Raw genomic sequence first — 26632 nt, 5'->3', positions numbered from 1 at the left:
TTTCAAACACCTTTGTAGCATCAGTATAATGACTCCAAGATCTAATCCAAGCTGACACTTGTATGAATCTATTTCTGAGGCATTTGTAAAGTCTTACCAAATCTTTTAATCATTCACACCATAAGTACTGGACAAAGGGCTTCCAAGATATTTAACTATATATCTATATATCTACATATCTATATATCTATATCTATATCTATATCTATATCTATATCTATATCTATATTTATATCTATCTATATATATACTTTAAAAAATCAATAGTCAACAGAAAGCCCTCATAATGTGTTTTATCTTTTTCTCTATTGCTATTAAAATGCATCAACTGTACTAGTGAAATTAAAAAAAATAGTAAGAATAAATGAAAGTACAGCCATGGAACTAGCACCACCAAAACAACAAAATGTCATTTCCATTAAGGGAAGTTAAGTACAAGATAATGTGGTCCTAAGATTGAGTTGACTTGGAAGCTTCCTACTCTCTAGTGACATCATAGCTGGTTCAAGGTCAACATAACACCTGGCTGCACATTCATTATGGCTTTGTGGGGAATCCTGCACACTCAGCAGGATAAACGTGAGGATGTTTCAGTTATAAAAATTTGGTGGTACACCACAGTGTAGAAAATTGATTTAACGTGTACCTAAAAGTATTTAGTTTAAATTGTAGTTTGTTACCATAGCACTAGCCTTGTGTATCTCAAAATGTGTAGGGATTTGCCTTCTCAAAGTGACCTAATCACATAAAAGCCTCTGTAAGATGAATCCATGTAACCCTGTGACCGTACCCTCTTCAGAAGGTAATACCAGTAAATCAAGGGAACTGCTAACACAACATGCAGCTAGCTCAAATTTCAATTACTGGCTCTTTGAATTCTGTAAATGTCTAGGATATTCTAAAAGTGAGAAAAATTTAAAAAATCAAATGCTGTCAGAATAGACTAAGTGAACTGCTCAGACCTCTACATTAAAGTGAAAGTCATAGACTTTAAGAGTCAGCTTTAAGTTTAGGCTTTTCAGAAATGCTAAGTCACAGCCACACATCCTAGATTATTTTTTAGTATGTAAAATTTGTAAACATTCAAAAATGCATCTTGGTTTAGTTTGCCTCAAGCCTGGGTATTGTTATTAGAACACCCAGAATCAAACCAGAAATCTATGAGAGTGCTTAATTGCTATTGATGTCTTATAGTCTAAGATGCTGAAATTCTAGCAGCATGCAACTTCAAGGTTCACATCAGTGATACCATTGATATAATAATGTATGATTACTATTTTCCGCAATATTTAATTTAAACAATTTTAATACCGGAAGAAATGTGAGGTGCTGTAGTACAGAGCTAACACAGTTTCTTCTCTATAAAAATATTCACAGGGATATTTATAAGAATAATATTTTAGTCGACTTTAGGGACTTTATAAAATTATTTACTAGTCTAATCTTTTGAAGAGATTATTAAATGCTTTGAGATCTGAATTTTAATATTGAATGCCATTTCATTTTCAGAATTAAATTTGAAGTGTGTTTGTTCGAATGTTACTTGCTTTTTCCTGACACAGAGATTGATATTCAGCATGTGTCTTCACAGACTCGGTCTCTAATGCCTAGGGATCTCCTCCCTCAGCTATGTACGATTCTATTGACATTAAACTACGTGTGCGGGACAAGCAGACATTTGCGTGTATTCATTAGACGAGAGTAAAGCTTCATAGAATAACTTTCATATAGCTATTGGTGATTGTTGTAGTCTGATTTGCATATCCCTTCTCTGTCATTTGTTTTATATTGTGTACTCTTCTTGTGTTGAAAGAAACAGGACTAAGTACAAATTCCTATGCAGAATATGGAAAATTACAATATACTATATCATACGTGGAATATAGAGATTTTCAACCTGGAGGAAGACTTACACATCCTTTTCTGGAAGCTGAATAATAATGTCTGTACAAATTAGGTGATTGGGATATATGGCTGCAATAATCTATATCTATATCTATATCTATATCTATCTATCTATCTATATCTATATCTATATATATCTATCTATATATATATATGCAATTTCCTTCTTCCAGCTGAGTGGTGTAGTTCAGCACCTGAGTTATCTCTGTCGCCTTCTCCCATCATGCAGGGAACCATGCACTCAGCTGTTTCACAATAACTAAAGAGTTAGCTCTCTTCTTGGTTGAAAGCAGAAATGTTTCTTCTACAGAAACCTTAGGGCTCTAAGCGTCTAAAATGAAAGCATAGACAGAGACAGAGGGTAAAGAAGGACCTGGAATAAGGGGCCTCTAGAAAATGGTGCGGTATGAAGTGTGGTATCTCTGTGGGAACAGCAAGTACAACAGAAATAGAAGACAATTTTTGAACAAAATTTCAGGAAAGAAAAAGGACCTAGGCTTTGAAATGTTGTTTATATTAATTGCTAAGTATACATAAGCAGAGGTGGTGCTGTCAGCGTGATTTGCCTGAGTTCTGAGGAAGCTAAAATAGGTAATGTTCCCAGGAGCATCTATTGTGGACAGTCTTCTCGCTTACGCATGTATATGATAAACAGATTTGACTTGTTTTTCCACATAAGCATTCTGGACCACCTTACACAAAATACTTCTTTAGTAATTTAAATCCAGGCCTAACGATTCTACTGCTGTGTTACCACTGGCAAAGACCCCCAATGTACATTTCCCATGAAGTCTGCACTTGCCATCCCATCAGGGATAAAATTTACAGTCGTCTGACTCTCCTTTCTATAAGGTGCTATGGATAATGTCTGTGGCTCAACTTTTTATGCAATTATCTTAAGGGATAACTATCTTCTCTTTCATTATGCATAGGCTAACAGTCTTGTAATTGAATAAATAACAGTAATATTTTAAGAACAAAATTAAGGATATTCACAAGTGTAGATTTGGCCTTGGTTCTTTGTTTTCTGAGATAGTGTCCCACTATATAACCCTGGCTGTCCTGCAACTAGCTATGTGGAGAAAGCTGGCCCAAAGGTCATGGAGATATGCCTGCCATTGCATCTAGAGTACTAGATTCAAAGGGGTGTGCCACTAGCCCATATATAAATCTAAAATGCCTCCTGTAATGACAGAGGATGAGCATCTAATGATGTTGCCAACAGAACATTCAAAGGACAGCCATCTGGTTCTGTCAGCTGAAACTGCTTTCATTACCACTAGGATAAAGGGCAGGCAAACAAGGTTCTTTAAAAATTATAGAAAGTACAGAATCCATGAGTGTTTATAGATTTCTTTTACTTTATGGTGATAAGAAAATGTAAGTTTGGAATCAAGCTATTTCTGTATTTTTCTGTATTTTAACTGGAGAGTATTTGAGGGAATTATCTACTAGAAATGAGATATGTGCTGTCTTCTGGGAGCTCAACCATGTACCTAAAATGTGCTATGACTTTTACTTTATAATTTCAGACACGAAAATCACCTATGACTAGTATTTATGTGTTTAATTTTCAGAGTAGGAAGCAAAAGTAGGATGAGTAAACATTTATGAGCGCCTTCCACCGCCATAGCGTTTTATGTGACCTTGTGCCTCTGTGGGCAGAGTTGGATCTGATGTACCTCCAGACAGTTCCTGAAGGGAAATGATTTTCCCCAAGAGATTCATGATATCGGACTGCTCCTTCTGTACCCAAAAATATGGAATCACCTTAATTTACTGTAAGTTAAAGGCCCTTCTCATGGGGAAGTCTGATTGAGAGGCCAAGGCATAAACTTAACACGATGGCCAGGACAGGAGTATGCAGAGAAAAAGCAGCAAACCCAGGCTCACCCAATCCTCGGATATAAAGGGAAGTTTGCTGCCAGAATGATTGTCTTTATTTTGACTATCTTCAGTAACATCAAGAAATGTTACAGGCTTCACAGCTCCAACTCTTCTATCGCACCTCTACAACAGCATTTCAATTTCTACTACAGTGATGAGACACAAATTATCTAAACCTATCTGAGTAGGGTGGCTCTGCAGAAGCACCAGGCTGCCTACACCAAATATTGAAATTTTATAGACTCACTTGACATCAGAGTGCCAGCTAGGAAGGACTGAGTTTTGGAAATTGTTCTCAAAGTTTGGAATGAGAGTTCGAGGTTAGGTGGGAAGTCAATAGAAAAGGGTAAAAGGGTTATCAGCAATATCCAGAATGGGAAATGGGGTTAAAAACAAACATAATAGAATTTACAATGCATTTTGAGAACCAGCATTATGATATGTACTCATAGTCGTACTATGACTTCTACACAATTACCACTAGAAAGAGTTCCTGTATGCAAATAAGAGAACTCGCAATGGAGGAACACAAGCTTCCACACACAAAAATACTTCCTAAACGTCTAAATTTTCAAAATATGTAATAGCAAACTGGTCCATTTTATAGCTCCCACAAAAAGATGCCTTTTTCTATAAACTTATGAACATTTGCAGATATTTCCAAATCTTCACTGAACTGTACTTATGGGCTTCACGGTCCTGATCAAGCAGGAGGGCATTAAGGGCATCGAGGAGAACAGACTCCTCTGTAGCTGAGGTGGAACCCATGTACAATAAAAGATTTTGAACAAATGAATGAACTTGCACCATCCAGAACTCTTACATGAAAGTCATGGCATTATATGTAATTCACTTTAAATCTTTAGGATTGGCTTCTTGCCCCAAAATTGTTAAAAATAAATCTTGAGCTTTCGGTGTATTTTAATATTTGGATATTATCATACATTTTGGAAAAATAAATATAACAAAAACTACATGTCACCGCATTTAATAAAATAATGTAATTTTTTAGAATCTTTGTATCTATCTACTATATATCTCCCTATCATCTATCAATCCATCAATCTATCTGTCAATCATCTATCACATTAGTAGTGTAAATGATAAGGTAAATAAAGCTATCTATGTTTTACATAGAAGCAGCTTGGCCTCAAAACTCATTTAGTTCTAATAAGTAAATGAACTTGTGTGTCTCTTACTCAAGAGTATAATGCTAATGTGATATCTTTTAAATTAGTTATCCAGGAATACTGTAAGCACTGAAAACATATATGACCATACAATGCACAACTGTTTTTTTTTATTCGTTTCTTATTTTTTATTTGATGATCCCTTTATATGTTTCTGGTTGCTGTGAATACTCTTAATGTATACTCACATCTGAGTATTTAGAGTTAGGATCCATAGATTCCCACCCATGGACAAATATCAGCATTTGTCTCTCTAGGTCTGCATTATTTCACTCAATATAATCTTTTCTTGGTCCATCCATTTCTCTGAAAATTTCTCAATTTCATTTTTCTTTTTTCTCTTTTTTATTGGATATTTTTATTTACATTTGAAATATTATCCCCTTTCCTGGTTTCGCATCCATAAGCCTACTATCCCCTTCCCCTCCCCCTTCTTCTATAAGGGTGTTCCCCCCTCCCAAACCAACCCCCATTCCTGCCTCCCTGCCCTGACATTCCCCTACACTGAGGGGTCCACCCTTGGCAGGACCAAGGGCTTATCCTCCCATCGGTGCCCAACAAGGTCATCCTCTGAAGTCTTTCTATTATGTATCTCTGTCTATGCTGGAATTCACTATATAGATCAGGCTAGCCTTGCACCCACAGAGCTCCACTTGTCTGCCATCTAAATGCTGGGATTAAAAGCACATGCCATAGTTCCCAGCCTCTCATATGTTTTGAAATAAATACTAAATACTAAAAAACTTCTAGTACATATGAAAATAAATTGTGATGTTTATTTGTAAGGTTCTTTCAAAGGCCTTCATTTCTTCTTTACGAAATGAAATCCTTGCCTCCTCTACATTGTTGTGTGAGGGTTAGAAAAAACAGCATGCTCAAAGCATTGGATAAAGCACAAAATGTTAGTGGCTCACTATGTGTCACCTCTGAGTGCTGAGTACTTTCAACTGAACAACACTGGACGAGTCTCAGACATCCATTACATGAACTTTTCCAACCTTCCTTCCTTTACTATAGAGAGTAAGAGAAACCAGTTCTTCCTCAAAGCAACCATAACTCTGACCAATAAAATACTGTCTTCTGTTAGTCTTTGGAAGGGCTAACCATAAGGACGTGCTCTGACCTATAATAGCTAATCACAGGTCATAAATGACACAACATTCCAGGAGTGAGAGGCCAAGCATCAGTATGGACACATGCCAGAAAGGCTGCAGGGAGATGTCACAGACAAGCCCTTTGGAGTATCCCTTACTCATTCATGACAACTACTTCTTTATTCAATCACATTTACACAGAGTTATTTATTCTCTATTGAAATTACTCATAAACAATGACAACTTTCTCCAGGTTTTTGTGGCTTCATGTCTGACAGGTCCAGATGTTTTCTTAGGGCTCTGGGGACTGTGGATTAAAGGGCACCAAATCAAAAGTGGAAGAGCATATATCATGATGTGCCAGGATCATGTGCTACATGTAAATACCAGTTAACATAATCAGAACATTTCTTGTGATTCTAAAGCCCAGAGTAAGTACTGTACAGCACTCCATCATTTCTCTCTATTCTCAATGAAAAATTCACTTCACTTCCACAGTTAGTAAAATATTTATATCAGTAAAAGTAAAACTCTAATTTTCATTTAAGGTAATGATTACAACTAAAATGTGTTAAAAAGTATATATATATATATGTATACATATATGTATGTATATATATAAATCTTATTTTACTGACATACTATTATAACTACTTATAAAAGCCTAAATGTCTATCCTAGTACTGCAAGTGATAAAAAAATAGATAGATAAAGAATACAAGCCAAGGGCCTTTATTCTCTATGCCTGGAGGAAAATGAGTAGGCTAATTTGATTTTGGTTCTGCTAAGGAATTTGCATGAACTTAATTACTCAACACAAAAAGTTCTGTAGTTTTAAAGATAACAAATATGAAGTGAATGCCATGGGGTTAAATCAAGGAAGCTGGGGAAATCTCTCCCTTATTGTTTAATCTTCACATTCTATGAGCACATATGCTCCTCTTTTGACTTTCTTGTTTCATTGGTAAAAAAGACCCAAGTATTTAAATCACTGATAACAAACTTTATCTCTTCCTATAAAGATCTGTATTTTAGTCACATCTGCAAAGTCTCCTGTGACAGAAGATAATGTTCATGAAGACCAGGAATTCAGAACTGAGAATCTCCAAGGATATCTATTCATCTCTTGACATTCTAAGTGGATTCAGATTTCTAAAGTTCAGATGTTGATAAGATAGACCTGTGGTTGAATGGGTCAGTAAACTTTTGCTAAGATTGCAAGGTCACCAGTAAAATGTATGGGCTGAAACTTTCTCAGAGTATCATATATTTTATGGAAATCTACCAAAGATAATTCACCTAAATTCTTAATGACCATAAAGACTTACAGGCGCTTTAACTACAGTAGAATCAAATCTGCCTCTGACAACCAATGGACCTATATTCTTTAACTAAGAGGTAAGAAAATAGAGGGAATCCAAAGTCAGCCAAGAGCAATTCTTCATTACAAAGTCTAGCAACTACAATTAGTTCAAGTAATATTTTTGGCAGCTTAGGTGTTGTTGGGCTAGCATTTTGGAGCGGAAGCAGGAAAGATGCTTACCTTAAATAACAAGTCTTTCTTCCCGTAACGGAGCTCTTTCAGCTGTGCTTGGATTTTTTTGGACTGTAAAAGTAGAGATATACATTAGTGCCTATGATCACTTGTATTTTCAGTCCTTAAGTGAAGTTTTGAAGTTTTTTACACTGCACAGAAATAAATGTTTCAGCCTAGTCAAATGGAATTCTGTAATTTGGATAATCAACAGAGAAGACTAAACTTAGCTTTGACATCAGCCATGCAGACATCTGGATCAGGAAGCACAATTCATGGTCTGCTAAAAAATGTATATGTTTACAAAGGTGTTATTTAGATAAGCATTCTGTCTTCTTCTACTCTACACCAAACATACAAAATTTTAAGTGGCAAATGCATGAGTGATGTATAAATGCAGTTGTCTCTGTTCTTATTTAATTACTTTTTAAGATCAGTGGTGGGTAAGTGTAAATAGATGGTCAGGTTTTAATTCTCTGTATTTCCAATTGAGACCAGCAAACAAATACACAGAATGGCAAATTCTATGATTCAAGGGTGAAGGGGGCTGCAGAGATACACACATTTTGCAGGGTCATTATAAATATAAAAATGCTAAACTTAGTTGCCCCTAGTAGCCTATTGCTACATGCATTTATCTGTATCATGGTAATTTATCTCTAAACCAAAGAAGAAAACTTTGTATCCTCAGCCTTTCAGGAAAGATGCAGTTACCAATATTTAATGTGTTTCCTGAGTTTCTACTATTGAAATAATGCATCCTCATACTTCACTGGGGAGAAATGTTCACATGGGCATATACACACATGAACATATACACACGAGCTTGAGCAAATGTATAAAACTTAAGAAAGAATAGTAGGTGTTCGCTTCTTTAACACGCATCCTAAAATCACAATAATGTGAAGATTAGCATGCTGTATGATCTGAAATTACAGAAAAATTTGTGAAGTGGTTCAGGACAGCTTTACTTATGAATTCACTGCAACTGTGATAGCATAAACAAAGTCCTTTAAACCCTGGCCCAACCAAATTCCAGGAAGGGAAAAATTAGTCTTTCCCAGGGATAAGTATTCAGATTGGTTATCCAATACTAAGTGGTCAGCCCTAGAAACATATACCTACAGACAACACTCAGCAGGCCCAAAAGATTGTATTTATGTATTTTATATGCATATGTAACATAGTGATTAAAAGCATAGGTTGTGAACTGGAGAGGGAGCAGAGATCAGTAGCATGGGAGGAACATGAGGGATGAGAGGAAAAAGGGAGTGATGAAAATAGATTATATGTAAATTACAAGAATATTTCTTAAAAAAGAAGTTGCTAACAAGGCCAACCAATGTTATTTTGTTTGTTTGTCTGTTTATAAATGTATCTCATGCATATCAAAAGTTAGCCTTTTTTGATAGGGGCAGTGAGTGTGCAATGCCTTATGTTGAGAAGACCAAAAATTAAGAGTGAAGACATAGGGTTGTCAGTGGCTATTAATAAAAAAAATTATATGTGACCCTTCAACCCCTGGAACTTACTCTTTTACTTTGGAATTAATACTTCCTCTAACCATTCTCCTTCAAAGCTTCCCAAGTGTTCCAAAATAATAAGTACTAATTCAGACTAATTTCTTTTCTATGATGATTCTGATTGACATGGCTGTAAGTACTTGTGTCACTCATTTAGTAAAGGACAATCCTGTCCCAGCCTGGTACTCAGGACTCTTGAATAGCCAAAGAATCTCCCAGGGAAACAGACTTTCTCTCACATAATGTTGATAAGCGTGGGTGGGGATTGGCCGATCACTACTGCACATAGTATGTATTGTATGACCTGTCCAAGGCCATCTTCTCTCTTCCTGATAATTAGTGCTTTACTTCTCAGGAAGGACAAAGGACTAATTTTATTCATCTGTGATATCCATTTACAACCTATTATACAAGGAAGGTGTACAGTATGATTTAAACTTTTCATTATAACCATCAATATTTAAAATGCTTTGATAGCTCTTTTAGTATATAAAACTAGAATTAAATCGAGATTTCCATTTTTCTACATTTAGTAACTACATCATGGTAGTTTTCTTGGACTTTGCTATCAGGAAGATAACAGGAATTGTTCATACTCCCATGTCATCTGCATCTCACAGTCCAGACCTAATTATCAGTACACGAATAAGCCAACTCCTCTCAGAGGTTTTTACAAAGACTATACAAAAACAAATACATCTGAAGGAACAGATCTATTATGGAATGCATGCTAATTTGAACCCGTATAATATGCTGCTTTAGCTTGTCAGCCATATTTAGGTAAGTTAAAATTATCAAAAGAGAGAAGCCTTTAACAAATGATAGAACATTTGGGATCACAATAATTTTACATTTACTACGTAGATAATTATAAATGCAATATTAAATTTCAGATCATGAAGATCATGGAATCTGCATGTGCATGACCTAATTAAAGCTGGGAATAATGATAATGACAACTAGAAGAAAATGACGGTGAGGTTGTAGGCAGCCATGAAGGAACATTTTAGCTCCTTAGTCTCATTTAGGAGACAAGTGTCTAGTCTGAGATTCTATCTTACAAATTTATGTTCAAATAACTTTCCTTTTAAGAAATAATAGTGCTGGTGATGGCAGATGGTGTTGATAGTATTTTCTGTTTATAATGTTTGTTGTATAACTATTTTCTCCGAATTGAGTCATTCGCTTTTAGAGGGAGGAGGGAGGCTCTGAAGACGTGGAAAGCTAATGATTTTTCAGCAGGCTCAGGAAGCCCAGGGATTCAGAAGACTTCTGGCAGCTTCAGCAAAGTCATATAAACGGTGTTAATTGCTGGGTAGATGGGATCTGTAACTCACTAAGCTGTCTCCAATCGTGCACCATGGCCAGAGATACAGCTTTCTCAAGTTGTTGCCTAGGCTGTGGTGAGGATTTAGTGATGTTTTTATACAGTGAATGCTTTTATTCATTCTGCTTCTAGTGCCCTATGTGCAGTGAGTACACATCCGTTCACATCTCTCCAGGAATGTTCTTCTATGCAAAATCACAGTGCATTTTGCTCCTGCGCCAATATAGAGTTGAGAGTCAGCGACTCAGAAGATGAGCTCCTTTCAGCTTCTCTCCAGCAGAGAGGACTGTCGTTTTCTTTTGAATAATAATGATGAATCAAATAACAAAATTTTGCACATATTGTTTGGTAAAATACTGTTGTGACAGTGTAAACATTTCCCTTGTTACCCGGAATATTAAGCTCTAATATTGTTCTATAAATATTTAACAAGCTACGGTAAAAATGAATAAATTATGTGAACTTACTGCATTTCAAACATTAAGGAAATAACATGAGGAACATAGCATTGAACAAATGAGATTTAATTTTCACTGAGCTGAGGGAAAATATAAACATTCTTGAATGAAGAGAGTAAACTATAAATGTAGGGACTATTTAATTTTACTAATTAATTTTCTAAACATCAGCGATGTCTCTAGTGATCCCTTCCTCATGTATGTGAATTTTGTGGGAATCCTGGTAAACTACTCATTGTCTTATAATGTAGCTTTTGCCAGGATATATTTTATTTCTGTGTTTCTTGAGATAGTCATGCATAGCTCAGGTATCCATCAAAATCACTATCCTAGCTGAGAATGACTTTGAACCTTTGATCTTCCTGACTCTATAGCCCAAATGCTGGTATTAAAGATGTCTGCATCCCATGTATCTTAGACCCTTTGTATTCACAACATCACCCCACTGACTATACCACATTTGTCGCATTTTAACAATCCTAACATTATGAACAAGGTCGTGCTTATTTCTGTTCATATTAAGCAAAATGTAATGAAATAAAATGCTTCCCTGGATTGGATCTACAAACTACTCAGTTTTATTTTTCTGCTCAGGAAGAATCAACATTTGCTTTCTATGTCTTAAAGCTTTCCACCCAATGGCATATATTGTTGGAAACTGTTTCTCCAAAGGATTGTATCACATGTAAACTGAGTTATAATGTTTTTTCATAATGACTTTTTCTTAGAATACGTCTTGAAGTCTTGGAATTGCCTAATATGTGAACTTGATTTGACAAAGAATGAGGGAAATTGTATTTTTTTTCTTTACTGAAGAACTCATGACAGCATTTCTTGCTACCAAGAAAATTCTCCTTTTACATCTATAGAAATGTGACAGGAATGGATTCGGGACAAAAGGGAAGTGAGGTAATATTACAGTTAGACAATGATAGATCTGTTTGAGCAGTTTTCAGCCTATCTTAGTAAGCTTCCTTCCTTCACAGGCATCAGGTCTTCCTAGAATAGAAAAGTTTTCATGTCTGTTCCTTATTATTTATGGGATTGTTCATGTGCAATTTGTCTATGCATGCTTACTAAGTAATCATGGGACACAGGGAGTCTCTTCTCTTCTCTTTGCATTATACTGGTTTGTAAACTTCAGTATTACTCTACTCCTGTCTTTAATAGTCCCTACACATTATGGTTCTATATTACTCTTAGGATCAGGTCAGAACTAGATAAATCTGACTACTGTGGTTAGATATGTATTATTAATAATGTTTGCCAACTCCTTGAGTAATACCTGAGAAAATCTTGCTGCAACGAAAAACAAACCATCAAACAAACAAACAAACAAACAAACAGGTGTATTTGTTAGGTAAGGTAAAATTAACCCCAGAAATTTTTTGGTAGATGTCACAAAGCAAAAGGATAATTCACTGGGCATCTAGCAATTTTCTACTGGGGAGATTTGATTCATACAAGTGAGCTAGTAGTTAGAAAAGCATCTTATGAACATATCATCGAATATACTTTTAATTTTTCATTTGACCAGTGCTAGAATAATTAGATACACATAAAAATACAATGCAAATTACTTTCTATTCAAAGTTTTCATTTGTGTTAGAGTAAAAGCTATTAGATCTTTTGATTATGCAAGATTTGATTTAATATCAAGTCATTAAACTTACGAAAAGATCATATTTACTCACCTCTTCTGCATGAATCCCACACAGCTTGCTTCCTGACAACAATTTGTTTTTCAAACTTTTATTCTGAGGAAAAGAAAGAGAATTTTACACAAAAAGTGGTCAGTTATTAAGAACACTCAATAAATTATGCCATATCATTCTACGTTTGGCTCACAGATTAAAGAAATGTGTTATCTAAAGAATTTGTAGGAGTTTATCATTCATTCTAAAACCATTTGTCAATTAAAAAGTTCATGAATTAATATTAGGAGAGTCACTCAAAACAATAAAACCTTGGTAAATGATATGTTCAAGTAGGTCAAGGCACTTGCCACTCAGTGTGACGACTGAAAATTGATCAGAAGACTCACATGATGGCAGAAGAAAACTCACTCCCGTAAGTGGTCTTCTGATCTCCACAGGCATACCATGACACATGCAGACACACATGCACACACTCAGTGGGCACACATGAAAATATAAAGAAAAAATAAAACCTTTCTCTGTACTTAGGTTTCTTTATTTTTACATGTAGTTTTATAAAATAATCTCTGCTTTATGTCAGCACTCCATGGTACCTTCTGCAAGCATCTCTCCCATGGAACCTGCACGAGGAACATCTTATTCTTCATTAAAATAAAGCCACATACTCAACAGAGCATCTGTGTTACCACCGAAGACCAGTTTTAGAATCTCATAACTTATGGATAGACTTCATATACAAAGTTTCTTCATGTTTAAAAGCTAGTTCTGATTCCAGACCTCAGAAATGAGTAATCTGTTAACCTCATAAATCTTCTAACATTGGCAGGCACTGGTAAGTAAATATTTGTTTCTCTGACTCTTCCTGACCATAGGAGAACAACCAGAGTTGTGGGTCAAGGTTGTGATGTTGATTGTGTGCAGGCTGGGGCTAGTGGGCTGCTGTACCACTGAGATGTAAGCCTCACAACCATCCACCTCCATATGAAAAGTACAGAGAAATTTACACAAAAATGAAATATTATTACTTCGATCCCTAAAATGTATTCTTATTGTCTCTCTTCCTTTGAGGCTCCATTTGGCAGTTCATTAAAAAGCCAGTTTTAGTTTCGCTCTCATGTTCTTACCTTCTCACTCCTCAGAACAAAATCCAAAATATAAGACAAGAGTCCCATTGTTTTCAATTGAAAATCTCACAGAGATTAGAAACTGTAAACACTGCAGTTTTCAAAGTACAGAGAACCTAACATGTTTATTTGAGTTTTTATTCTTCCTTAAAGAGCATTTCTTTCTTTTTTTTTTTCAGGAAGAAAGCACAATGTTTATTCTATGTGGAGATATGATCTATGACAATTCTTCTCTAAAATGTCTTTCTTTTTCCTTCCATTTTTTATTAAATTGAGTATTTCTTATTTACATTTCAATTATTATTCCCTTACCCGGTTTCCTGTCCATCAGCCCCCTAATCCCTACCCCTCCCCTTCTATATGGGTGTTCCCCTCCCCATCCACCCCCAATTACTGCCCCCCCAACAATACCCTACACTGGGAGTCTAACCCTGGCAGGACCAAGGGCTTCCCCTTCCACTGGTGCCCCAACAATGCTATTCACTGCTACATATGAAGTTGGAGCCCAGGGTCAGTACATGTATAGTCTTTGGGTAGTGGCTTAGTCCCCGGAAGTTCTAGTTGGTTGGCATTGTTGTTCCTATGGGGTCACTATCCCCTCAGCTCCTTCAGACATTTCTCTAATTCCTCCAGTGAGGGTCCTGGTCTCAGTTCAGTGGCTTGCTGCTAGCATTCGCCTCTGTATTTGACATGTTCTGGCTGTGTTTCTCAGGAGAGATCTCTATCTGGTTCCTGTCAGCCTGCACTTCTTAGCTTCACCCATCTTATCTAGTTTTGGTGGAGATATATATATATGCATGCCACATATGGGGCAGGCTCTGAATGGCCGATCCTTCAGTCTCTGCTCCAAACTTTGCCTCCCTATTCCCTCCTATAGATATTTTTGTTCCCCTTTTAAAAGAGTGAAGCATCTGCATTTTGGTCAACCTTGAGATTCATGTGGTCTGTGCATCTTGGGTAATTCGAGCACTTGGGCTAATAACCACTAATCAAGTGTGTTTTTCTGTGATTGTGTTACCTCACTCAGGATGATACTTTCTAGTTCTATCCATTTGCCTATGAATTTCATGAAGTCATTGTTTTTGATAACTGAATAGTACTCCATTATATAGATGTACCACATTTTCTGTATCCATTCCTCTGTTGAAGGGCATCTGGGTTCTTTCCAGCTTCTGGCTATTATAAATAAGTCTGCTATGAACATGGTGGAGCGTGTGTCTTTGTTGTATGTTGGAACATCTTTTGGGTATATGCCCAGGAGTGGTATAGCTGGGTCCTCAGGTAGTGGAATGTCCAATTTTCTGAGGAACCTCTAGACTGATTTCCAGAGAGGTTGTACCAGTTTTCAATTCCACCAACAATGGAGGAATGTTCCTCTTTCTCCACATCCTTGCCAGCATCTGCTGTCATCTGAGTTTTTGATCTTAGCCATTCTGACCAGTGTGAGGTAGAATCTCAGGGTTGTTTTGATTTGTATTTCCCTGATGACTAAGGATGTTGAACATTTCTTTAGGTGCTTCTCAGTCATTTGATATTCCTTAGCTGTGAATTCTTTGTTTAGCTCTGTACCCCATTTTTAATAGGGTTATTTGGCTCTCTGGAGTCTAACTTCATGAGTTCTTCGTACACTTTGGATGTAGGATTGGTAAAGATGTTTCCCCAATCTATTGGTTTCCATTTTGTCCTAATGACTGTGTTCTTTGCCTTATATAAGCTTTGCAGCTTTATGAGATCCCATTTGTCGATTCTTGATCTTAGAGCATAAGTCATTGGTGCTCTGTTTAGGAAAATATCTCCAGTGTCCATGTGTTCAAAACTTTTCCCCACTTTTTATTCCATTGGTTTGAGTTTGTCTGGTTTAATGTGGAGGTCCTTAATCCACTTGGTCTTGCTTTGTACAGGGTGATAAGAATGGATCGATTTGCATTCTTTTACATGCTGACCTCCAGTTGAACCAGCACCATTTGTTGAAAATGTTATCTTATTTCCATTGGATGGTTTGGATCCTTTGTCAAAAATCAAGTGACCATAGGTGTGTGAGTTCATTTCTGGGTCTTCAATTCTATTCCACTGATCTATCTGCTTGTCTCTGTACCAATACCATACAGTTTTTTTTTTTATCACTATTGCTCTGTAATACTTCTTGAGTTTAGGGATGGTGATTCCTCTAGAAGTACTTGTATTGTTGAGAATAGTTTAAACTGTCCTGAGTTTTTTATTCCAAATGAATTTACAAATTGTTCTTTCTATGTCTATGAAGAATTGGATTCAAGTTTTGATGGGGATTGCATTGAATTTGTAGATTGCTTTTGGTAAAATGACCATTTTAATATATTAACCTGCCAATCCATGAGCATGGGAGATCTCTCCATCTTCTGAGATCTTCTTCGATTTCTTTCTTCAGAGGCTTGAAGTTCTTATTGTATAGATCTTTTACTTGCTTGGTTAAAGTCACACCGAGGTACTTTATATTCTTTGGGTCTATTATGAAGGGTGTCGTTTCCCTAATTTCTTTCTTGGCTTGTTTCTCTTTTGTGTAGAGGAAGGCTACTGATTTGAGTTTATTTTATACCCAGCCACTTTGCTGAAATTGTTTATCAGGCTTAGTAATTCTCTGGTGGAACTTTTGGAGTCACTTAAGTATACTATCATATCATCTGCAAATATTGATATTTTGACGTATTCCTTTCCAATTTGTATCCTTTTGACATCCTTTTGTGTCTGATTGCTCTGCCTAGGACTTCGAGAACTATATTGAATAAGTAGGGAGAGAGTGGGAAGCCTTGTGCAGTCCCTGGTTTTAGTGGGATTGCTTCAAGTTTCTCTCCATTTAGTTTAATGTTAGCTACTGGTTTTTCTGCTATAGTCAAGTTAGGTTGTCACTTCCTATTCCAGACAGCCTAAGTAGGCCAGTCGTCTTAAGAGTACGAGCTGCTACTGTGTACCCCTTGTCTACACTCATTTCATTTTCTGTTAGTGTTTATGAAAATTTCTGCGTACACATGGTGAGAGCATCCTTTATTCCAACTGCTTGTACAAAAAGGTAAGGAGAGAGAGAATGAGAGGAATGAGGAGAGAGAGGGGGAGATAGGGAGAAATGGACAGAGAAGGAGAGAGAGACAGAGAGAGAGAGAGAGAGAGAGAGAGAGAGAGAGAGAGAGAGAGAGAGAGAACCTACAAGGTATTTGTTTTGATTCTGGACTAACTACAGAAATGAAGAAAGTAAAAAGGAAACATTACCATGTAGGGAAACAGGAAAGCAATAAAGAGGAATACATCAGGGTACAAATGATATAGTCTGGGCAATGAAAAAAGCAGGGCTTTAAATAGGGATACAGGGAGCGAGGGAGGAGAGTAAAATAAAAGTAAGGCTGTTTGAAAAGTCTTCAGAAATTGAAAGGGTTTGTAACCCCATAAGAACAGGAATACTAACCCACCAGAGCTCCCAGCGTCTAAACCACTACCCAAAGAGTACACATGGACAGACCCATAGCTCCAGCTGCATATGCAGCAAAAGATGGCCTTGTAGGGCACCAATGGGAGGAGAAGCCCTTGGTCCTGCCAAGGCTGGACCCCACAGTGTAAGGGAATGTCAGGGCTGGGTGGTGGGAAGAGGTAGGTGGTTGGGTGGGGGAATGGGGATAACATTTGAAATGTAAACAAATATATTCAATTTAAAAAAAGAAAAAAATCATACTATTAACTGTTGGCATTTTATCTAGGGTCTGTCTCATAGTTGCCTGGCAACAGTCAGGTATGCCTGACTCACTATAAAAGGTGCTACTTGCCCCTTCCTCTCTCTCTTTCTCTTTTGCTCTCTCCTCTTGTTTTTTCTCCCTATCTTCTCTCTCCCCTTTCCTCCCCTCTCCAAGTGCTCATGTCTGGCCTCTTCTCTCTCTCTCTCTCTCTCTCTCTCTCTCTCTCTCTCTCTCTCTCTCTCTCAACTCTCCTCCCCATGCCCTGAATAAACTCTATCCTATCCTATACTGCCATGTGGATAATACATCAGGGAGAAGGGATGCCTCAGCATGAGCCTGCAGAGACACGCTCTTCCCTAACACCAAGGTGGTAGCCTCCCACCAAACATATTCCTGCCTCCTCATTCTTTTCTAAAAACACAGCATTAACTATTTACCTAAAAACCTATACATGTAAGTCTGTGTATACAGATGCATATATAGTTTAAATGAAATATTCTCATCTGGGCTGACAATATTCCCTTCAACAGTAAAAGACCACCTAAGAAAAACATCACCACCATGCTGGGATACAGATCTGTACTTCCTTTATTAAGCACAAACTCTGACCCAGATGGATTCACCTTACAGGAAAACTGCAGGTATGAGACAAAGTCTAGAAGGAATGTCTTCCAGGGCAAAACAAGGCCAATTGGGCAGGGAAGTTCAGAGGAAAGTATTCAAATAATGGAGATAAAATATAGAATTTGCAGTGAAGCAAAGAACAAAAAATTGAAATTACTGAGTCAAATATACTGTTTGAACAATCTCTACTATTTCTATCAGCTAAGTAAACAATATATGTGAAATAATAAAAAGTGTTCATTATTGGTATCTAGGGAAGATGTCAATTAACTGCAGATCTTCACTGTTCCATTTACTTTCAAATTCAGTCCCCTGTTCTGCAGCAGACCACCCGCTGAACATCCTACATGCTCCCATCTCCATCTCCATTAGATCACACAACTCTTTTCCTCTTAACCATCCCCGAGACATATTGCTTTACTTTTTTTTTGCCCCAACTCCAATGTTCAACCCATGGGGCGCCACAGGACTCCATTGACAGGGAAGCATGAGGGCTCACTGCAGATCATCATGTTTCCTTCCATTTTTTCACGGTCACTTCCTTGTCTCATCACAGATAATAGCAGACCCTCTGCTCTGGCCTCTCTCCACTATCTCTCTCTGTTCCCAGAGGACTAAGCAGATCCTTATGGGATCCCCTGCATTTCTGCCTCATTTATTCCCCCAGCCCTGGCAGAAATCACCACCCCCTCCAGCTAGAATCCATTCCTATGTTTCAGCTTCTAATACCCAGGAACACATTTTGCCTGGAACCCCTAGTGGTCTCACCTATTAGAGTTCTGAATTTTCTACTAGACACCACCAAACTTTCCTAAAACCAGAGAGAGCAAAAGAAACCAAGGAACAAAACACCCACACAACAACAAGAATAGATACCAGTACCCAGAATTACAGAATTATATGTTCCCAGTCAAAGACACCAGTGTAAAAACACAATCAATAACAGTCAGGATAATATGTCTTCACTAGAGACCAATAACCTATCACAGCAGTCCCTGGATATTCCAACATGGCTGAAGGCCCAAAACAAACAACAACAAAACAAAGAAAGAACCCCCCCCTAAACAAAACACCTTGAAATAGTCTTCATGAGATAGGGTTTCTTAAAGAAGAAATGAATAAAATACTTAAAAATGTCTGTGAAAAGAAATGAATTGAACAGTTCAAAAACTAAAAACAAAAAAAGTAGGGAAATAAACTAGGGAAAATTGGAACAGAAAATTAGGAACCCAAACAGAAAACTCAGAGACAAGCCTTACCAACAGAATACAAGAGGTGGAAAAGAGAATCTCAGACATTAAATTCACAAAGAAGAAATGCATACCTTGGGCAGAGAAATATTATAATACAATATCCTGCCACAAGATATTCAGGAAACTCAGGACACTATAAAATATCAAACTTAAAAATAATAAGAATAGAAGAAGGGGAAGAAAGTCAGGTCAAATCTCAGTAAATATTCTCAATAAAATCATAGAAGAAAAATTCCCTAGTCAAAAGAAGATGCCCATGAAAGTAGAAGAAATATACAGAACACTAGTCTCAACCAGAACAAATAATTCCCTGGTGACAAAATCAAAAGACTAAATATACAGGACAAAGAAAAACTATTAAAAGCTGAAAGAGAAAAAAGACTAAGTTACCAACAAAACAAAGGCAGATATATTGGCATTACGCATGACTTCTCAATGGAGACCTAAAGCCCAGAAGACTGGATGGGTGTCCTGTAGAGTTGAAGAGACCATAGATGGTAGGCCAGACTACTGTAGACAGCTAAGTTTTCAATCACCATAGATGAAGAAAATAAGACATTCCATTATAAAGACAAATTTAAACATAGCTACCTTCAAATCCAGCCTACAGAAAGCATTAAGGAAAACTCCAACTTAAAGAGGTTAACTACAACCAATCAAACCCAGGAAATACATAAAGCAGATCAGCAAATCAAAAGAGGGGAAACAGTCAAAGGTTTCTTCACATGGATGATCACTGAGTCTTTCAAGTATGTCAGAGCAGGCCCCAAACCCAGCAGTGGTCAGCCAAGACAAAGGTATTCTTTTGCTTTTTATGCTCAAGTTTTCAATATTGAGTGTTGAATTCATTCTCAGTTATACAGTGACATTTGTCTTTCAGACTCTGTTTTCGGTCTTGGTAATAGAAGCATGAATTGTGTCCTAAATGTTCTCAAATTGCCTACTTTCCTAATTAGGGAAAACAATGCATACAAAGGCAAATGGATGAGAGACAAAGGTTCATTGCATAGGCATTGACAAAGGAGCATTTAAATCCCTGACTCACCTTCTGGATGTATATTCACACTGTTTATATGAGAAACCTTATTATAAGAAAATATATACAATTCTTTCTGAAATTTTTAGAAAAAATTGACAGTCCATACATGTGTATAAATATACATATATATATATATATATGTTCATGTACTTATAGAAGATTACATGGAAATGACACAACTTGTAAGCCTTTGAATATGGTAATATAATGATAACTAAAAACGCAGAAATAATGGTATCCATATTTTGAATTCAAATGGATAAAACTTATATGTGTGAGCTTAAATCTAAAAGACAATGAGCATTTCATATGATTCTATGGTGGGATTATGGTCTGTTTCCAGGATATATATTGTTTTTCTAATAGAATTTAGCATTTAACTGGGATTTCTCAGAACCAATATTATCCAAATGAAAAATGTCCATATGTACAGCGACACGGGTTAAGCTGTGAATAGTCTGTACACACTTGTATGGGGGTAGTGGGTTTTTTTGTTGGTTTGTTTGCTTTTGTTTGTTTCTTTCTTCTTTTTTGCTGTGGTTTTTGTTATTCATCCATTTTAACTAAAGTTGAATCAGTGACTGATATTTCAAAGCTTCCAGTGCCAAAAACAGTATCCTCCAGCATTCATTTTCAATGGATGTAAATCCACAATGATTGTGAGTGTGTGGAGGGAGGGAAGGAGAATTCTTAATGAAGACTGTAATGTAAGGGCAAACGTGAAGCTCCATCACAAGTGGCATGTCTGCCCTGTTTCTTTTTTTTCTTTTTTATTAACTTGAGTATTTCTTATATACATTTCTAATGTTATTCCCTTTCCCGGTATCCGGGCAAACATCCCCCTCCCCCCTCCCCTTCCTTATGGGTGTTCCCCTCCCAACCCTCCCCCCATTGTCGCCCTCCCCCCACCAGTCTAGTTCACTGGGGGTTCAGTCTTAGCAGGACCCAGGGCTTCCCCTTCCACTGGTGCTCTTACTAGGATATTCATTGCTACCTATGAGGTCAGAGTCCAGGGTCAGTCCATGTATAGTCTTTGGGTAGGGGCTTAGTCCCTGGAAGCTCTGGTTGCTGGGCATTGTTGTACATATGGGGTCTCGAGCCCCTTCAAGCTCTTCCAGTTCTTTCTCTGATTCCTTCAACGGGGGTCCTATTCTCAGTTCAGTGGTTTGCTGCTGGCATTCGCCTCTGTATTTGCTGTATTCTGGCTGTGTCTCTCAGGAGCGATCTACATCCGGCTCCTGTCGGTCTGCACTTCTTTGCTTCATCCATCTTGTCTAATTGGGTGGCTATATATGTATGGTCTGCCCTGTTTCTTAATCTGACCACAGATGAGCATCTTCAATACAGACCTTCTAAACAGCATTTCTACAGTCCTTGTTTCTGTAATGGTTCTTGGGAATTTAAAGGAAGTAATAAAATAAATATTTGATAAACTAGGTAAAAAAAACATGTTCTTATATCTTGAGAAATGGAAACCATTTTGGGCAAATGTGTTATTTAGTGCTCACAAATTATTATTAATCCCTAGGAACATGGATTGTTCATATTTTATCTGTACCACTGACAGTTCCTGGTATGTGTTTTAAGTTCAAAAGCTGTGATTCTTAAGCAAGTATCTACCATAGCCTTACTTACCAGCATCATATAAGTCCTCAACAATGTTAGCTGTGTTAATGAATTTTATAAAGATTATGAACTTGATCTGATGATTCTGTAAATAAAAAGTGACATTCCTAGGGGATCAGGCAGAAGCTACTGAAGTACTGAAGTACAAGGTAGACCCTGTGAACTGTTGATTTCAATATTTACTCTTGACTGGGTTCAGAAATAAACTGGCATAAAGACAAAACCATCCTTACACTTCTTGGCAATCCACCTTGCACTTATATCTGAACTGTTTAGCAATGGTGTTTAATAGCACATGCTGCCTCTATCTTGAAGCAGAAGTACAAATACAATGCAGTTTCATATTTGGCAAATCTTTTAAATTATTATTTTCATGTCTATGGGTATATCGTCTGCATGTATATTGGTGCAACACATGAATTCAGTGTCTCAGAGACCAGAAAATGGTGTCTGATCATCTAGACATTGTCCTACAGAGGGTTTTTAGTCACTGTCTGAATGCTGTGAATCGAACCTTGGTCTCTGTCATAAATAACTATGTACAAACCGCCGTATACAAACCACTGAACCATCTTTCCAGCCCTGCAAGCAAATCTTTTTAATAAACATATCCTTTAAATATGGATTTTATCTTTGATGGTAATCTTTCAGCAGATCTCACAAAGTAGCTTAAAAGAATAGCATCTCTAGGTTTGCAAAACAGATCTAAGACCACAGGCACAGTAACTCTTGTCTAGATTTAGATTAAAAACAACAACAATATCAGCAAAACAGCAGATTACTATCCATTTGGAAAATATTTCCAGATACTATCAAACAGTAAACAGTTAATAATAATGATTAAATGGTTTACACATGATATTATAGGGTGGGGATTGTATGTAATATATGGAAATCCTGTGGTGCTTAACAAAATAGGCTTGAGTCTGATGGAAAGAATCACCTACAATCAAAGATGGTGTCAACCAATGAAAGGCAACGAATCTGTGCATTTAATTACAAAGTGGAATGATGAGGCCTCAGTGACTTTTCATGATGAAAATTAGATGCTAAGCAAACTTAATATTGTCAAATAAAACTGTATGTAAATGTATTTATCACATTCCTTTTTCAATTAAAATGAAATATACCACTGTGGCCAGGATGTTGAAAATGTGCAGAGTTGTACATTAATTTCTCCTAAGTGCAATTAAATCTAAACTAAGGAAAAACACCTGCAGTGCTTTATCCAAAATAAACCCAGATGTTGCTGTGTCTCACCATGGAAAGTATCTTCTCTTTTAGAACCTCTTAAATCTGGTAGTACAGAGGCAATGTTAATGGACTTCCTTGGGCTCATATTTCTTTCTGCTTAAGTGCTTTTCTTTTCTATAATGGATACAAAATGGATTTGCTTTTTCCCAATATGTCATGTTGCAAATGGAAAGCTTATATTGCACACTGTAGGTGCCATGGGGTTTGGATGGATATACGAACACAGACACTTTGCTCCACAAAGGCTGGCAGAGGCAACATTTTAAAAATTCTGTGTCTGCCTCAGATCAGGCTGTTGGAGAAAATGATATAGTCAAGGCAGCTTACAAATAACAGACATGGATTTCATTTATTGTTTTAGAGTTTGGAACATTCTAGACCAAAGTTATAGGGAACTGAACACCTGATGAGGAGCCCTCTGGTGATATATCTCCTCTGATGATCTATTTACATCCTTAGCATCCTCAGGGACCCATCCTCTCCTCGCACTGATGAATCAGTGATTAAGTTCCAACTTATTAACATAAGTGTCAGTTCCATACCTTATTGAAATCCTATGAAATCCTTGGTATTCTAGGGTTTGACCTAAGCCAGTTTATTTCAGAAATCCATCATGTATTTGTTAATACATATACATTCATGTATATATTAATATACTAGTATTTGTAAAGTCATCTGGATGTTTTTTACATTATTAATTTTTAATTTCTGGTCTCCTACTCACAGGAAAGTTGCAAAGTAAGGACAAAAGAAAAACAGTTGGCCCAGTTTTTTTTTATTAAAAATAAAAAAAGTTCCTTTGGATTTAAATTAAATGGGTAAATAAATTGGAGTAAATTGACTCATGTCTAGAAGATCTCAACTGCATGTAAGCCATGAGAAATATATACAGGATATTTTTAAAAAAATGATTCTAGCTCATGAAAAGAATAGGTGACTTCAGGGACTTATAGAATTATCCTAAGTTGACAACGAAGAAAAATAAAGCACAAATTAAACTACATGGGATACAAAATATAAAACCAGAGCTCTACGTACTTAAAATGTGTTGGTTAGAATATAATAAAAAACATTCTCTTTCAAAGAAAATGGAATATGTGGCAAGAAAAGTACTTAGAAGAAACACAATTATAACAATTAAAATTACACGAATAATCACTCCTCTGAGTATAATGGTGTGGTTTTGTCTTTGTGTACACTCATTGCTATTTTAAAAGTTATAATTGTTCAGACTGAATAAGTAAATCTGACATCAATTTTATTCAATAACATATAATTAAAGCTAGCACCACTTGGCTATACCATCTCCAGAGCAGTGCGGGAACCTCATGAACTTGAATTCTAAACTGCTATAGACATACCACAACCTCTAGAACTTCACGAAGTTTCCTTGGAGCAGTTACTTTAGGAATAGGGTTGCATGTAAAACTTTGTTTCATTTCAGATCAGAAGAGAGCTTCCAGGTGACGATATTTAGCTTTAGCGTCAAACACATTTGGCTTTCTTGTGTATACCCTCAATGTATACATGTATGAAGCAATGGGAATTTCAAGGTCATCTTCGGAAGAGTCTATACCTCAGACCTACTCTGGCCAGGTGAGAATCTTACAAAGGCTCAGGTCTTAAAGGCTTGCTGTAAGAAAATATATTAACAAGTTTCAATATATTGAGTACATTAATTAGATACTTGTCTGTTACAGTAATTACTTTAATCTCTCATGAAACTCACTTCCTAATATTATGAATGCAATATTAAACAGTGGCTTATTTCGTCGAATGTAAAACTGAGATTAGAATCCTACTTCTTAGAACCCGTAACTTAAGAAAAATCTTAAATGCTCTGCCTTTCTCTCTGACTTTTATAATTGATAGAATGATTGAACTATCACAAGCTACTTTGAAGCTTTGATGTATTTACTAAGTGAATTATACTCAGTAACTAACACAGAGTCAGCACATAGTACATTTTCATTTTCTATGACACAAACATGTTCTTGACCTTGTGAAATGCAGAGTCATCTTGCTGGATCAATAGGAATGTAACTCAAGTGGCTTCTGGGTGTCAGATCTAAACCTTCATGCACTATCATTGTAGACCTAATGACCCATTGAATATTCTCCCATTTGAATACAGAGTTAGTGCAAAAGTCACTGACCTCAATCATATTTCATGTGCATCCTGCTTGTTCTTCCTTTTATATAGGCAAATCTTTTGAAGACAGAATTTTTTGCTTCTGTTAGTAATAATTCATTTCCTTTACAAAAGAGTTCTGCTTTTGATGTTGTGAATTGTTTCTATCTATCTGTGATCTGTGTGAAGTTGCTGTTTATTGATAACTTGAATGGATTTAGAGTCACCTGGGAGACATACTTCTGTGGTTGTCTTAGAAGAGCTCTGTAGAGAGGTTAAGGTAAATAAGAATGCTCCATGTTTATTGTGGACAACATTACTACATGGGCTGGAGCTTGGGAGAGAATAAAATAGGGGGACATAAAGAGAAAATATGAGCCAGCATTCATTGCTTTCTGTTTCCTCACTGTAAACGCAATATGACCATGCTTTTTTTCCATGAAGAACTGTACTGATACAAACTGTAAGAGATAATAAACCATTTCTTCTGTACATTGACTTCTAAGATATTTTGTAACATAAATAAAAAAGTAAATAGTAGTATTGCACACTCCAATATTGTGGGAAGGTGCTTTGGCAGAACTTTTTCTTTCAAAGATTTCATAACTCACAGAGGAACTCAATGTTTCCTAAACTAATCTATGGAGGCAGGGGACCTGGTCTGTATTGAGAGGAATTTAGGAGTTAGAAAAACAATTGAAAATGTCAAAGGGAGGTAATAGCTTGTAAAGATAGGGAAGCCAGGGACTATCTAAAGATATGAGTGCCAGGGACAAGCTAAAGTCATGAGGTAAATACAAGAAACAAAACATATCCAACAAACTCAAAAGAAGACAATCATATATACATAGTACTACTTCCAGCAAAAAAAAAAAAAAACAAAAAAACAAAAAAAAACCAACCCCCAAACCAGAAAATAACAATGATATGTCTTTAATATCAATGGTCTCAATTCCCCAATAAAAAGACACAGGCTAACAGACTGGATATGTAGGCAGGACCCATCATTTTTCTACATACGAGAAACATACCTCAGTGACAAAGACAGACTCTACTTCAGAGTAAAAGGCTGGAAAAAAAGCTTTCCAAGCAAATGGTCCCAAGAAAATAGCTGGAGTTGACATTCTAATTTCCAATAAAATAGACTTCCAACCAAAAGTTATCAAATGAGATGGGAGAGGATACTTCATACTCATCAAAGGAAAAATGCACAAAGAAGAAGTCTCAAACCTGAACATCTATATGCCAAATGCAAGGGCACACACATTCATAAAGGAAACTCATGAAAACACACATTGAACCTCACA

The 26632-nt window shown here is 36.6% G+C and overlaps 1 protein-coding gene across 5 annotated transcripts in view; it reads right to left on the bottom strand.

Moving 5' to 3' along the window:
- Luzp2 (leucine zipper protein 2) overlaps positions 1–26632 on the bottom strand; it is a 386349-nt gene that overhangs the window by 94448 nt on the left and 265269 nt on the right. For all 5 annotated transcript variants that reach the window (XM_039100987.2, XM_008759472.4, XM_063278593.1 and 2 more), the window contains 2 exons: positions 12613–12675; positions 7620–7682 (listed from right to left, as the gene is read on the bottom strand). In XM_039100987.2, coding sequence (XP_038956915.1) covers positions 7620–7682; positions 12613–12675 — 126 coding nt within the window. The remainder of the gene's footprint in view (positions 1–7619; positions 7683–12612; positions 12676–26632) is intronic.

The sequence above is a fragment of the Rattus norvegicus genome, chromosome 1 (genome assembly GCF_036323735.1).
Source record: "Rattus norvegicus strain BN/NHsdMcwi chromosome 1, GRCr8, whole genome shotgun sequence".
NCBI classification, from domain to species: domain Eukaryota; kingdom Metazoa; phylum Chordata; class Mammalia; order Rodentia; family Muridae; genus Rattus; species Rattus norvegicus.
The sequence above is the reverse complement of the archived record's forward strand: the minus strand, read 5'-3'. Positions and strand labels throughout refer to the sequence as shown.